The sequence below is a fragment of the Salvelinus namaycush genome, chromosome 1 (genome assembly GCF_016432855.1).
Source record: "Salvelinus namaycush isolate Seneca chromosome 1, SaNama_1.0, whole genome shotgun sequence".
Classification (NCBI taxonomy): domain Eukaryota; kingdom Metazoa; phylum Chordata; class Actinopteri; order Salmoniformes; family Salmonidae; genus Salvelinus; species Salvelinus namaycush.
In genome coordinates this window covers 67,847,823-67,861,467 of record NC_052307.1, presented here as the reverse complement: position 1 = coordinate 67,861,467, position 13,645 = coordinate 67,847,823, and the positions used below count along the sequence as shown (strand labels likewise).

The 13,645-nt window shown below is 41.3% G+C and overlaps 1 protein-coding gene across 1 annotated transcript; it reads left to right on the top strand.

The window, feature by feature from the left end:
• The first annotated feature begins 215 nt into the window (after positions 1 to 215).
• LOC120052703 (intestinal mucin-like protein) lies at positions 216 to 6,141 on the top strand. Its single transcript, XM_038999770.1, has 19 exons — positions 216 to 582; positions 699 to 904; positions 1,036 to 1,207; positions 1,328 to 1,575; positions 1,779 to 1,962; positions 2,116 to 2,317; positions 2,532 to 2,704; positions 2,834 to 2,903; positions 3,005 to 3,126; positions 3,341 to 3,372; positions 3,706 to 3,874; positions 4,039 to 4,143; positions 4,289 to 4,329; positions 4,526 to 4,648; positions 4,789 to 4,887; positions 4,967 to 5,095; positions 5,304 to 5,343; positions 5,544 to 5,667; positions 5,870 to 6,141. Exons 1-19 carry the CDS (start codon positions 216 to 218, stop codon positions 6,081 to 6,083), a joined length of 2,820 nt encoding a protein of 939 aa, XP_038855698.1. The 3' UTR covers positions 6,084 to 6,141.
• The last annotated feature ends 7,504 nt before the right edge of the window (positions 6,142 to 13,645 follow it).

The following is a 13,645-nucleotide window of genomic DNA, read 5'->3' as shown; positions in this document are numbered from 1 at the left end:
CAGAGGTAATTACACCTACCACAGGTGGAACTACAACAGTTGAAGAAACCACAGCGGAGACCATTCCATCTACATCCACAGTGCCACCTAAAGGAGTCACCACTGGCCCAACAACCACTTCCACCACCGTAAGTGTTGAAACCTCTACCTCAACACCACAGCCCACATCAACAGGGGAAGAAACAACAGGGCCAGTTGGCATTACTTCCAGTCCAATGATTTCAACCACAACAACAAAGGCACCCACCACAAATGCAGAGGAAATTACACCTACCACAGGTGGAACTACAACAGTTGAAGAAACCACAACAGAGTCTATTCCATCTACATCCACAAAGCCACCCAAAGAAGTCACCACTGGCCCAACTACATCGTCTACAACTTATATAATTGTAACTTCAAGTTCAACATCACAGCCTTCAGCAACAAGTTCAGAAACAACAGAGCCAGTTGTCATCACAGGCCCATTATCAACAACAAGAAATCCTTCAGCATCGCCACAAGTGATTATTACACCAACATCACAAGCAGTCACCACCAGCCAGTGCATTTGCAATGTTAATGGGACACAGTATCTACCAGGTAACATGTTATAAATGTCATTCAGACAATCAAAATAACTTACATTTCACTAATCTTTCAATTAACTTTCATTTGCAAAATGAAATGTTCTAACACTTGCCTTTCTCAACAATCAGGGAACCTAGTGTATAATGTGACCGATGCTTCAGGGTGGTGCTTCACGGCCTACTGCAAAGCAACGTGCCAAGTTGAAGTGGAATCAAATCCATGTCCTTCCTCTACACCACCCACTGTTTCTCCCACAACGTCAGAAGAGACCACGAACACACCACCAACAACTCAATCCTCCCCAGACTGCACTAGCGTTCAGCCACCAAGAAAGGTATTTTTAATATGGTTTTTAATAATAAAATGGGTGAATGGGTATATTTGTCTTTGTGGTATAATGCTTGTATGTTCAACCCTGTGTGTGCATGTTTGAGTAATTGCTTTCCCTTATCAAATCAATGGCAGAATGGAGAATCTTGGCAGCTGAATAGCTGTACCACAGCAATATGCCAGGACAGCATTGTTGTCCAGCTACCAGTAAAATGCAAGCCAGTGGAGCCACTACAGTGTGAGAATGGCCGTCCACCTGTCAAGGTCTATGATTCAACTGGATGCTGCTTTACATATGAATGTGAATGTAAGTGACAACATACAACCCAACAATCTGAATGAAAATAAGACATTATTGCTCATTAGTTTTCAGTGTCCTCTGTCAATAGCTTAGATTATTATCAACTCATATTTTAACATGTTGCAGGTGTATGCAGTGGATGGGGTGGATCTCACTACATGACATTTGATGGAGTATATTACAATTTCCAGGAGAACTGCTCCTACACCTTAGTGAAAGAAATCAACTTCAAATACAACCTTACCATTATTGTTGATAACCACTACTGTGGAAATGCTGACAGTGGATTCTGTCCTCAGTCCCTTATCATTCATTACAAATCCTATGAAGTGATTCTAACCCAGCAGAGATCTGGTGAAACAACAGAAAATGTGGTAACTATTTAAAAAATATCATTCTGATTGCTTTTTATTAATATCCATAATTGTTTAATGATGCTGCTGCGTTATCATGCTTTATTTAAATCCCATAACTCTAAATGAAAACCAAATATAGGGTTAACATTGTCATGTTACTACTTTCAAGATAACACATGACTCAACCATCTAAATGTGTATTCATTTCTACACAAATGCAGGTATATGTCAACAGTAAACGGATCTACCCAGCTTACAGAATGGGTGACATTGCTCTAACAAGTACTGGTGTGGAGGTTGTGCTGGAGATCACTGATCTTAAGGTTCAGGTGTCTTACAAGGGGTCATCATTTAGCATCAACCTTCCTTACTCCCTCTTCCAAAGCATCACAGAGGGCCAGTGTGGTGAGTATTATTAAAGAGGGTCAATAAACATTTCACAGTTTCAAACTTTCAGTAGATGCTCCTATCTAGACCAACCTATAGAAATTGCTTACGACAACTATGACTTGTCCTTGCTAACTAGGTTTTACCCTACTTAATATCCATATTTTCAAGGTACCTGTGATAATTCCCAGAAGAATGACTGCCAGTCACCTAATGGTCAGATACAGAGCTGCTCAGTCGCAGCTAGCCAGTGGCTGATTCCAAACCAGGACTGTCCAACTCCTCCAACAGCACCACCCACTACCGCCACGGCAACCCCAAGCACATCCCCTACCCCCTGCAAGACAGTCATTTGTGAAATCATGAACAGCAAGTAAGGAACATATCAAACTAAGTTTGAAAAAGGGAACAAGAACACAATAAGAATTCACTTCCTAATTGTAATGTACATTTTCTGTCATGTTCATTTTCTTGTATTTGCACCTGTTTTCTATCATAATACAGGTACGGTTCCATTGGCATTTCTAGTTAAAGGTTGCGCTCCATGCATCTCTTTAAATCACTCTCTATGTTATTTTATTTCAAAGGGTCTTTGAGGAATGCCATAAAGCGGTTTCTCCTGATGCCTTCATTCAGGCCTGTAGATCAGATGTCTGCTACAATGCTAATTCTAGCTGCTCTAGTCTGGAGGCGTATGCATCTGAATGTGCAAATAAAGGGATCTGCATTGACTGGAGGAAGTCCACCGATGGAGAATGTGGTGAGCTATGAATCCAAGCATAGTAGTCATGCCACAAATTCATAGGAAGCTACTTTTGTCATAGGCAGCTACTTAAAACATTGTTTTTGCTGGTGTTTAGCATATCTGTGACCTATTTTTGTCCTGCAGAGCATACATGCCCAGCCACTAAGGTGTACATGCCATGTGGTCCAGCAGTTGAACCAACATGTAATACAAGGTAAGCTTCAGTCTGATTGGATGTTATATGAATTTCCTTAATTTGAGCCTTTTTAAAAATAAATTATCTCCTGCATAATCCCAAACCTCTTTTGTATGCAGATATAATGAGAAGTATTTGAACAATCAAACCCAAATGACCAATAAGACAAAGGAGGGTTGCTTCTGTCCATCTAAAACCGTCTTGTTCAGCACCTACTCTGATACTTGTGTGGTCTCCTGTGGTAAGAATGGGTTATGGGTCATTTTGCAGGTACCTATCAATATGAAAATTAGACCTTTCTGTACTTTGAAACCTTAAATTAATCATAAATCATGGTTTACAGGCTTTATTTGTAATGGAACAGTTAACAAAATGTGTTGATGTGGAGGTGAGAAGAATTTGACGCCAAACATGTGAGATAAAACTTTTAAACACACCCTCTATTTATTTTTCAGGCTGTACAGGACCTGATGGCAACCCCAAAATGGTAAGAATTTCCTCCATCTAAATATTCTCCAGATATTCATTCTCACATAGACATATCATGAGATGCATTTCACGTGAGTCAGGGAAACTTACCTACTTGGATGGATACTTTTCATTGACATAGTATAGGTCTTGGCCTCTTTATTCCTTCCAATGAACTGACCAGAAGAAAACTTTTAATCTCTGAATAACTACCTCCAACCCATTTCTTCTCACCTAATGATGGTTCATATTAACTGCCATGGTTAAATCCAGTTCATTGCAGAACAAAAACAGTTGAGTTACTCTTTTCTGTGTCTGTATTGACCTGACATTACCCTGTTTTTTTCTTAAGCCTGGTGATACATGGGAGAGTGGTTGCCAGCAGTGCACATGTGACATGGACTCCATGATTGTCCAGTGCCAGCCTATCACTTGCACCACACCAGCCATACCCATCTGCAATGAGACTGGATACAGATTGGTGAACAAGACAGAAGGCTGCTGCCAGAAATATACATGTGGTGAGTGATGGAGCAGACCCTTCAAGTAAATCATTAGAAAGCCAACTCTTATTTATACAGTACTAGACCAAGATTATCTGAAGTGTTCTGTAGGGTCATAGGGGTTATTTGACCCTCTATCGGCTTGTCTTTTAATCACTTCTCATTGGTTACCTCTGTAACAGAGTGTGATGCACTGCTTTGCCCCAAAGTCATGATGGACTGCCAGCCAGGGTGGGAGGCAATTATAAGCACGTCCATCTCAAGCTGCTGTCCAGAGTATACCTGTGGTAAGTCCCCTTGATTTACTTCATCAGCGGATTAGTTAGTTCATTGACTTTGTAATTCCCATGTATCACTGGTTGCATTTGTATTAACTCTGACATGAGTCACTGGTATCACTGACTGATTCCTTCTCAATGTGTGTCTGTTCAGTTCCTAAGAGTGTATGTGTCTACAATAACATTGAGTACCAGGTAAGAATAAGTCATTTCAAAGAAATTAAATGAAAATCAACAAGCTTCTGAAAGATTCACACACACATAGCTTGTTTGCTGCCCTCATAATTGGTCACATTCTACTATAGAACTGCTCCCTTTGCACTCTGACCCTCCTCTATTCAAACAGTCTGTTATAGTGGATGATAACTTTTGTCTCTCTCTTTCACTCCAGCCTGGTGCTGAAGTTCCTAAAGGAACTTGTGAGAATTGTACCTGCAGCTCGATCATGGATCCTAGCACCAAGCTCAACAACATTGTGTGCACAAATATCTCCTGCGACACTAAATGTTCACAGGTAGTCATGTCTCTCTTACAAAGATGATCAATTAATTTACATATTTATAAGAAACTTGCAGTAGCCTACTCTGGAAGCTACTGCATGCTTATAAAATAAGTGAACAATGATTCAATGATGGCTCTCCATCCTCGTCTTAGGGCTTCCAGTATCAGTCCATACCTGGTCAGTGTTGTGGGAAGTGTGTACAGACAAGCTGTGTGGTTACTATGCCAGATAAGACCAAACAGACTATTCAGGTGAGTACGACAAGCGTGTGTATGAGGATGCATAATCTGTCTGCATGATCTGAAACATCCTCTTCTCCTTTTGCGATAGGTGAACGAAACGTGGTCACCACCTGGTGGCAAATGTGTGAAGTACACATGTGAGGAAACTGGTGGCCAATATATACCAGTGGAGGTGAAGACTGTGTGCCCTGCATTCAGCCCAGAGAACTGTGTCCCAGTGAGTTTCTGTCCTATCTCACCTCCATCGTGGGGACAATCAACACTGCAGTTACACTGTTTTCCATTCTCACTCAGAATGTTACTATCATTCCTAGCGCTCTTGGGTCATAGCGATAGATGTTTCAGTAACGTTTAGAATGGAAGGGAGCTCACATAATGTATACAATCTGCCACTTATAAATCATCTCTCCTATTTTTCACCCCAGGGCACAGAAAAGACAGATGCAAATGGATGTTGCAAGACCTGTAAGTAACACGTCCAGCCAAAGCATTCCTAATAACCACCTATCTACTGGTTAATAATAGCATGCTATGTCACCTAAACAAGACCAACCGGAAACATTGTGTGACTACATACTGGCCAAACATTTATATGTTGGCTGTTTCTGCTTCATCTGTGTCATACCAAACAGTAGCCTAACTCTTGATGCATCTTCCCTGACCAGGCACAGAACGCAGCAATGTCTGTGAGATGAAGTACACCACCACTAGCATTGTCATCAGTGGCTGTGCGACCGCAGAGCCTGTGGAGATCAATTCCTGCTCAGGAAACTGTGGAACTTCTTCTATGTAAGTACTACAGATGCTGAATGCAGCACTAGTCAATGTCATTCAGGCCCCAGTTAGTGATCATCTATTCACGGTCTAGTGTGCCCTTTATGAACTAGGAGACAATTTGACTTATTTAATGTTCCTGTGCTCATCTTGTCAAGACAACCCAGGGAATTCAAGCCCTCTTTTCAACTTGTCTTGTGTTTCTGTGAATGTGCAGGTACTCAGCAGAGGCGAACACCATGATGCACTACTGCTCCTGCTGCCAAGAGGCGACCACTAGCCAGAAAGAGGTGGAGCTGATGTGCCCTGATGGGTCAAAGGTCAAGCACTCCTACATCCACGTTGAGTCGTGCGGATGCCATGTCACAGACTGTGATGCAGGCACGACCGCCGCCCCGGGGACGACGAGACAGCGCAGGAGAAGGCGCTAAACGTCTAGGGAGACAACATGCACACTGATATCGCAATTGTCCTCATGACATCGAATGTTTTAGTCCAAATTTGTTTTCTTGTTACGTTTTAATTAAATCTGTCATGCCAATGTATTTCTACAATCGGCAACACTTAGTGTTATGTTCTTATACCTTCATTGTAAAATGAATGTATTTTCTATGATAAATGTAGTGGAGAATCTCTTTTCTCATTTGTATTAATAAACAACAGCAACTTCAACATGTGCTTCTTTCTGCATGTTCCTTTTGCTCTTTGAGCAATTCTCAAATGGGGCTGGAGAAATGTAACCACTCTCAAATTCACAAACAGAGCTATGGATGTAAGGACCTACCATCCATGAGCTCAAAATGATCGTTTAAGGGCCAGATTCAATCAGATCACTTTTTGCCCACTATATGCATGTTTTAAAGGCAATGTTCCAGCGATTGCAGAGACCACATTAACGGTAAATGCAGCATATGTTTTGCTCAATCGAAAATGACCTTGATATATTCATTTCTCTGTAACACAGATCTTCCACAGTACGGATTGAATCTAGGCTTTAATCATGTTGAGTCTATACAGTGTTTATTTACAATTACATAATTTACAAACAAAGAAGTAAAACAAGCTTATATTTGGGTTTCTGATGGGGTACGACAGTTGAACTAAGCTCATGAGTCATTTTTAAGTTATATTCTTCAAAAATCAATGGGTATATTTCAACCATTTTAAGTCCAAAAATGGCATGGCAAACAAACCAGTAGGTTGAGAAATACACTTTAAGACCAAACAAAATGCAGATAAAACAGTTATTTCCATAATGTGTCTTGAATAAAGGAAACATCAAATTGTAAATATAATTTAATGTCCATTCAAACCAGATAACCCATTAAACTGCTGTAGCATGTAGCCTTGCCATTCCATTGCAACAGAATCAGAACAACCTTCCTAACTTCCGCTAGAGTGCCTTCGAACATCCTTGTGCACATTGATCTAAAAGGACTGTAAAAGTGAAAGAAATGATATGCTCTCTTTAGCTTAGGAAGGTTCATTTAAGAACAAATAAGTAGAATGGCTAAATGTGTAAGAGTTATATGGACATGTCTGGCTAACCATGACTCAATCATGTTCAACATATGTCTATAAGAATGGGATAAGTATGGGGAAAACAGAGAATTATATATTTTTTTATGTAAGTGCTTGCATTTGTTAAATCAATAGCGGATAGTTCAATCAATCAAACATAAGTGCCCAGAATTGGGATCACTAAACAGCAATGAAGTCTTTAAACAATAAGTATTTTTACATACTGTATGACACCCATGGAGTATGGCCTAAGCATAAAGGAAATGTACTATATAATTTTTTTTATGAATCACATTTGAAGATTAAGCGAATACAAATAGAAAATGAAAACCCCATGTTAAAATCAGGCCTTTGGGGTGATGGCAACATTCAATACCTCATGTCGATGGATCTTCACAAGTCTCCTCTTTATGTGTTGGCCTATATATGGTAGTGTTAGGACATTATATTTTATCTGTATGATAATCATACCAACGTATACCAATTTTCTGAATAACATGTAATTTGGTTGTGCACACCATTTTATTTATTAATCCAGCAGGGATTTTCACAGCCTATAACAATTTGCAATAAAGCCGGTGAATTCAGATAGGGTGAAGGGAAAGGATGATATCAGTAATATGTTTATTTCTTCGCTGCTTTCAATAATACCATGTAATTATCTGGTATTGCATTACCTCAATATAGGGAAAGTGGGATACCTAGAACTGACTACATTCAACCAAAATGTGTCTTCTGCATTTAACCCAAACCCTCTGAGAGGTGCGGGGGGCTGCCTTAATCCACATCCAAGTCATCGGCACACAGGGAGCAGTTGTTTGGGGGTTAACTGCCTTGCTCAAGGGTAGAACAGCATATCTTTCAACCTTGCCAGCTCAGGGATCAGAACCAGCGACCTCCTGGTTAATGGCCCAACGCTCTTACCGCTAGGCTACCTGCCGCCCTTATATTCTTCCACCAACAGTGAACAACTTATGGGAGGATTTGCATATCTCTGTTTGTTACATTTTGATAAGTCCTAAATCTCTTGTCTTCATAATAATGCATAATCTTCTGAATATATAGAACTATATTTATACAGATATACACTGAGTATACAAAACATTAAGAACACCTGCTCTTTCCATGACATAGACTGACCAGGTGAAAGCTATGATCCGATATTGATGTGACTTGTTAAATCTACTTCAATCAGTGTAGAAGGAGGTTAAATAATGTTTTTTAAGCCTTGAGACAGTTGAGACATGGATTTTGTATGTGTGCCATTCAGAGAATAGGCAAGACAAAATATTTAAGTGCATTTATATGGGGTATGGTAGTAGGTGTCAGCAGCGCTGCTGGGTTTTTCACGTTCAACAGTTTCTCGTTTATATCAAGAATGGTCCACCACCCAAAGGACATCCAGCCAACTTTACACAATTGTGGGAAACAGTGGAGTGAACATGGGCCAGCATCCCTGTGGAATGCTTTCGACACCTTGAGTCCATGTCACACGAATTGAGGCTGTTCTGATGGCAAAAGGGGGAGGTGCAACTCAATATTAGGAAGTTCTTCCAAATGTTTGGTATGCTCAGTGTATATACCAAACACAGATAGGCTCAATACAGTGCTGGTCAATACACAGATAGGCTCAATACAGTACTGGTCAATACACACATACAGAGAAGACTGGCTAGGGAGCTCTCAACAATGTCTCACAACAACTGCTATCTCAAAAATCTAAAGCTTCTGGAGGATCCACAAAGCATTGCATCAACATCAATTGTACATAACTCATTCTGAGGCATTCAGTTGTACAACTGGCTAGTTATCCCCCTTTCCCTAAAGTGGAACGTAAAATTGAGAAGTCAACCAGCCATCACAGCACTTCTAGTAGGCAAACCAATTTGTCCCAATCCCAGATGTGGACTGGGATCAAAGCTATACATTGTTTCATAATACAGATGGTAATGTATACAGATGTATAAATGTGTGACACCTCAGATACGGACATCTGCTTATGGTAACAAAAAAAATCTGGATTTTCTTTAGTGTTAAGTTGAGCGCTTGCAGGCCTGAGTGCATATTTACAAACTGTGCAGGGCGCTGTCACTGTTAATGGGCAATGTCCTGCAGGGCCGGTACTAGAACAAATCAGTCGGACGTGCCTTTGATATCCATAGGGGGACACTCTTGCACGTTCACAATGTTTTCCAAAGGGTGTTATAGTAAAGACCAAAGGAAGCTCTTGAGCTTCAAGTTTGGGGAAGCTTACAATTTATCCTACCATTTCAACTGATCTGCGTGAAAGCTATGATTATATTTATGTGCACATTTTCATGGAACAGTTTCATTTCAATAATAACATTTTGGTTTCTCAAAATCATTGTCACATGGTTAATCATCAATCTTAATTAAAATGATTAAAATCAAAAGGTTGAAATTCAACTAAGGCTGGAGCACCAGCCTTTGCCATATGGACACCACAGGAGGTTGGTGGCAGCTTAAATGGGGAGGACGGGCTCATGTTAATGACTGGAGCGGAATTAGTGGAATGGTATTAAATACATCAATCACATTATTATGAGACATTATTATTATTAAAGGCCATTATTATGAGCTGTTCTCCCCTCAGCAGGCTCCTGTGATGAACACATTGATACACTATGGTCCATCGGGGACTAAAGAAATGACCGAGAGTTTATAGGCCAATGCAGCAGTAAGCCTATAACTTCCATCGTCAACTAAGTAAAATACATAGGCCAAAAGTCAATAAATAAAAACAGCAGAAAATATCCTGATGAAAATTCTGGTTCTTTCAATGAAATGCATCTCTCTACTCCGCCTGTCTGCTTCCCTTTCTATGTCTTGACTTGAGCTATTGCTAATGAAGTGCAACATTGCATCAAATCATGAGCTAGCCCTAAGCTGTGGCTAGCGAACTTGCAACATTGTATAAACTAGCCTATTCCGGGCCCTCAGAGTGACCCGGGCAAGTGAGCTCGGGATAGACAGTATTTGTCAAATACTGAGGAACTATCATTTGCAATGGATGTAAAAAAACAGATGTTGCTTGCAATGTGTGAGTTAAGGAAAAAAATTACTGAGAAGCGTATTAGTGGTGGACATAGTGAGTTAAGACAGTCAGAAATTAGACATTGCCAAATGGACACTTTCCTACATTTGCATGCAGCAGGCCAGGTAGGTCTACTTCTATGCGAGCTCAGGCGCGCGTGCTACCTCTAAGTTATCAGGACAGAGAAACCAGACACATGCTCATAGAGCACTCCAAACAAAATACAATTAAAAGATTGACAAAACTCTTAATGGTTATGAAATAAACCAAAACTTAGTGCCTGCATTATGGAGAGAGACACAACATATCTTCGCCACACACCCCTCCCCTTCTTCTTGTTGCAACATTTTATATTATACTCAAGACATGTTATCGTCACACTTATTTTAGATGCTTTTCACTGACAGCCGCAACTCAGGATTGCCATCCTGATCAGAGCTCTATAAATATCTATCAGCACCCAATTCATAACCAGAGACCGAGGGCATAAGATTCACCATCTTCTTACACTTTGTTTCAAAATGTATGACATGATCTTTCCATGCAAATCGCTCATTAAACCAAATATTTGACCTAACAAACCTTCCCCATAGGCTGTCCATACAGAAACAACAGTACATTAATCAGCAACTTTCTTCTTCGAGAAGAACATACAGCAAGACTTTGCCACTGACAGCTCAAATCACATTTATTTATACATTTTATAAATTATTTATATATTTTTCAGCTGATATCTCAAAGTGATGTACAGAAACCCAGCCTAAAACCCCAAACAGCAAGCAATGCAGGTGTAGAAGCACGGTGGCTAGGAAAAACTCCCTAGAAAAGCCAGAACCAAGGGAGAAACCTAGAGAGGAACCAGGCTATGAGGGGTGGCCAGTCCTCTTCTGGCTGTGCCGGGTGGAGATTATAACAGAACATGGCCAAGATGTTCAAATGTTCATAGATGACCAGCAGGGTCAAATAATAATAATCACAGTGATTGTCGGGGGTGCAACAGGTCAGCACCTCAGGAGTAAATGTCAGTTGGCTTTTCATGGCCGATCATTCAGAGTATCTCTACCGCTCCTGCTGTCTCTAGAGAGTTTAAAACAGCAGGTCCGGACAGGTAGCACGTCCGCTGAGCAGGTCAGGGACCATAGCCGCAGGCAGAACAGTTGAAACTGGATCAGCAGCAAGGCCAGGTGGACTGGGGACAGCAAGGAGTCATCAGGCCAGGTAGTCCTGAGGCATGGTCCTAGGGCTCAGGTCCTCCGAGAAAAAGAAAAAAATTAAGAAAGAGAGAAAGAGAGAGAGAATTAGAGAGAGCATACTTAAATTCACACAGGACACCGGATAAGACAGGAGAAATACTCCAGATATAACAGACTGACCGTAGCCCCCCTGACACATAAACTACTGCAGCATAAATACTGGAGGATAAGACAGGAGGGGTCGGGAGACACTGTGGCCCCATCCGACGATATCCCCGGGCAGGGCCAAACAGGCAGGATATAACCCCACCCACTTTGCCAAAGCACAGCCCCCACACCACTAGAGGGATATCTTTCAACCACCAACTTACCATCCTGAGACAAGGCCGAGTATAGCCCACAAAGATCCCCACCACGGCACAACCCAAGGGGGGCGCCAACCCAGACAGGAAGATCACGTCAGTGACTCAACCCACTCAAGTGACGCACCCCTCCTAGGGACGGCATGGAAGAGCACCAGTAACTCAGCCCCTGTAATATGGTTAGAGGCAGAGAATCCCAGTGGAGAGAGGGGAACTGGCCAGGCAGAGACAACAAGGGCGGTTCGTTGCTCCAGTGCCTTTCCGTTCACCTTCACACTCCTGGGCCAGACTACACTCAATCATAGGACCTACTGAAGAGATGAGTCTTCAATAAAGACTTATAGGTTGAGACCGAGTCTGTGTCTCTCACATGGGTAGGCAGACCATTCCAAAACAATGGAGCTCTATAGGAGAAAGCCCTGCCTCCAGCTGTTTGCTTAGAAATTCCAGGCACCTTTAGGAGGCCTGCGTCTTGTGACCGTAGCGTACGTGTAGGTATGTACGGCAGGACCAAATCGGAAAGATAGGTAGGACCAAGCCCATGTAATGCTTTGTAGGTTAGCAGTAACACCTTGAAATCAGCCCTTGCGTTAACAAGAAACCAGTGTAGAGAGGCTAGCACTGGAGTAATATGATCAAATGTTTTGATTCTAGTCAAGATTCTAGCAGTCGTGTTTAGCACTAGCTGAAGTTTATTTAGTGCTTTATCCAGGTAGCCGGAAAGTAGAGCATTGCTGTAGTCTAACCTAGAAGTGACAAAAGCATGGATTAACTTTTCTGCATCATTTCTGTACAGAAAATTTCTGATTTTGCAATGTTACGTAGATGGAAAAAAGCTGTCCATGAAACAGTCTTGATATGTTCGTCAACAGAGAGATCAGGGTCCAGGTCCTTCACAGTTTTATTTGAAACGACTGTAGATTAATTGTCATCAAGATTAATTGTCAGATTCAACAGAAGATCTCTTTGTTTCTTGGGACCTAGAACAAAGGTCCCTCTGTTTTGTCCGAGTTTAAAAGTAGAACATTTGCAGCCATCCACTTCCTTATGTCTGAAACACAGGCTTTCTGTGAGGGCAATTTTGGGCCTTCACCATGTTTCATCGAAATGTACAGCTGTGTGTCATCCGCATAGCAGTGACAGTTAACATTATGTTTCCGAATGACATCACCAAGAGGTAAAATATATATTGAAAACAATAGTGGTCCTAAAACAGAACCTTGAGGAACATCGAAATGTACAGTTGATTTGTCAGAGGACAACCATCCACAGAGACAAACTGATATCTTTTCGACAGATAAAATCTTAACCAGGCCAGAACTTGTCCGTGTTGACCAATTTGGGTTTCCAATCTCTCCAAAAGAATGTGGTGATCTATGGCATCAAAAGCAGCACTAAGGTCTAGGAGCACAAGGACAGATGCAGAGCCTCGGTCTAACGCCATTAAAAGGTAATTTACCACCTTTACAAGTGCAGTCTCAGTGCTATGATGGGGTCTAAAACCAGACTGAAGTGTTTCGTATACATTGTTTGTCTTCAGGAAGGCATGGAGTTGCTGCGCAACAGCTTTTTCTAAATTGTTTGAAAAGAATGGGAGATTCGATATAGTTTCTGGGTCAAGGTTTGGCTTTTTCAAGAGAGGCTTTATTACTGCCACTTTTAGTGAGTTTGGTACACATCCGGTGGATAGAGAGCCGTTTATTATGTTCAACATAGGAGGGCCAAGCACCTGGAAGCAGCTATTTCAGTAGTTTAGTTGGAATAGGGTCCAGTATGCAGCTTGAAGGTTTAGAGGCCATGATTATTTTCATCATTGTGTCAAGAGATATAGTACTAAAACGCTTGAGTGTCTCCCTTGATCC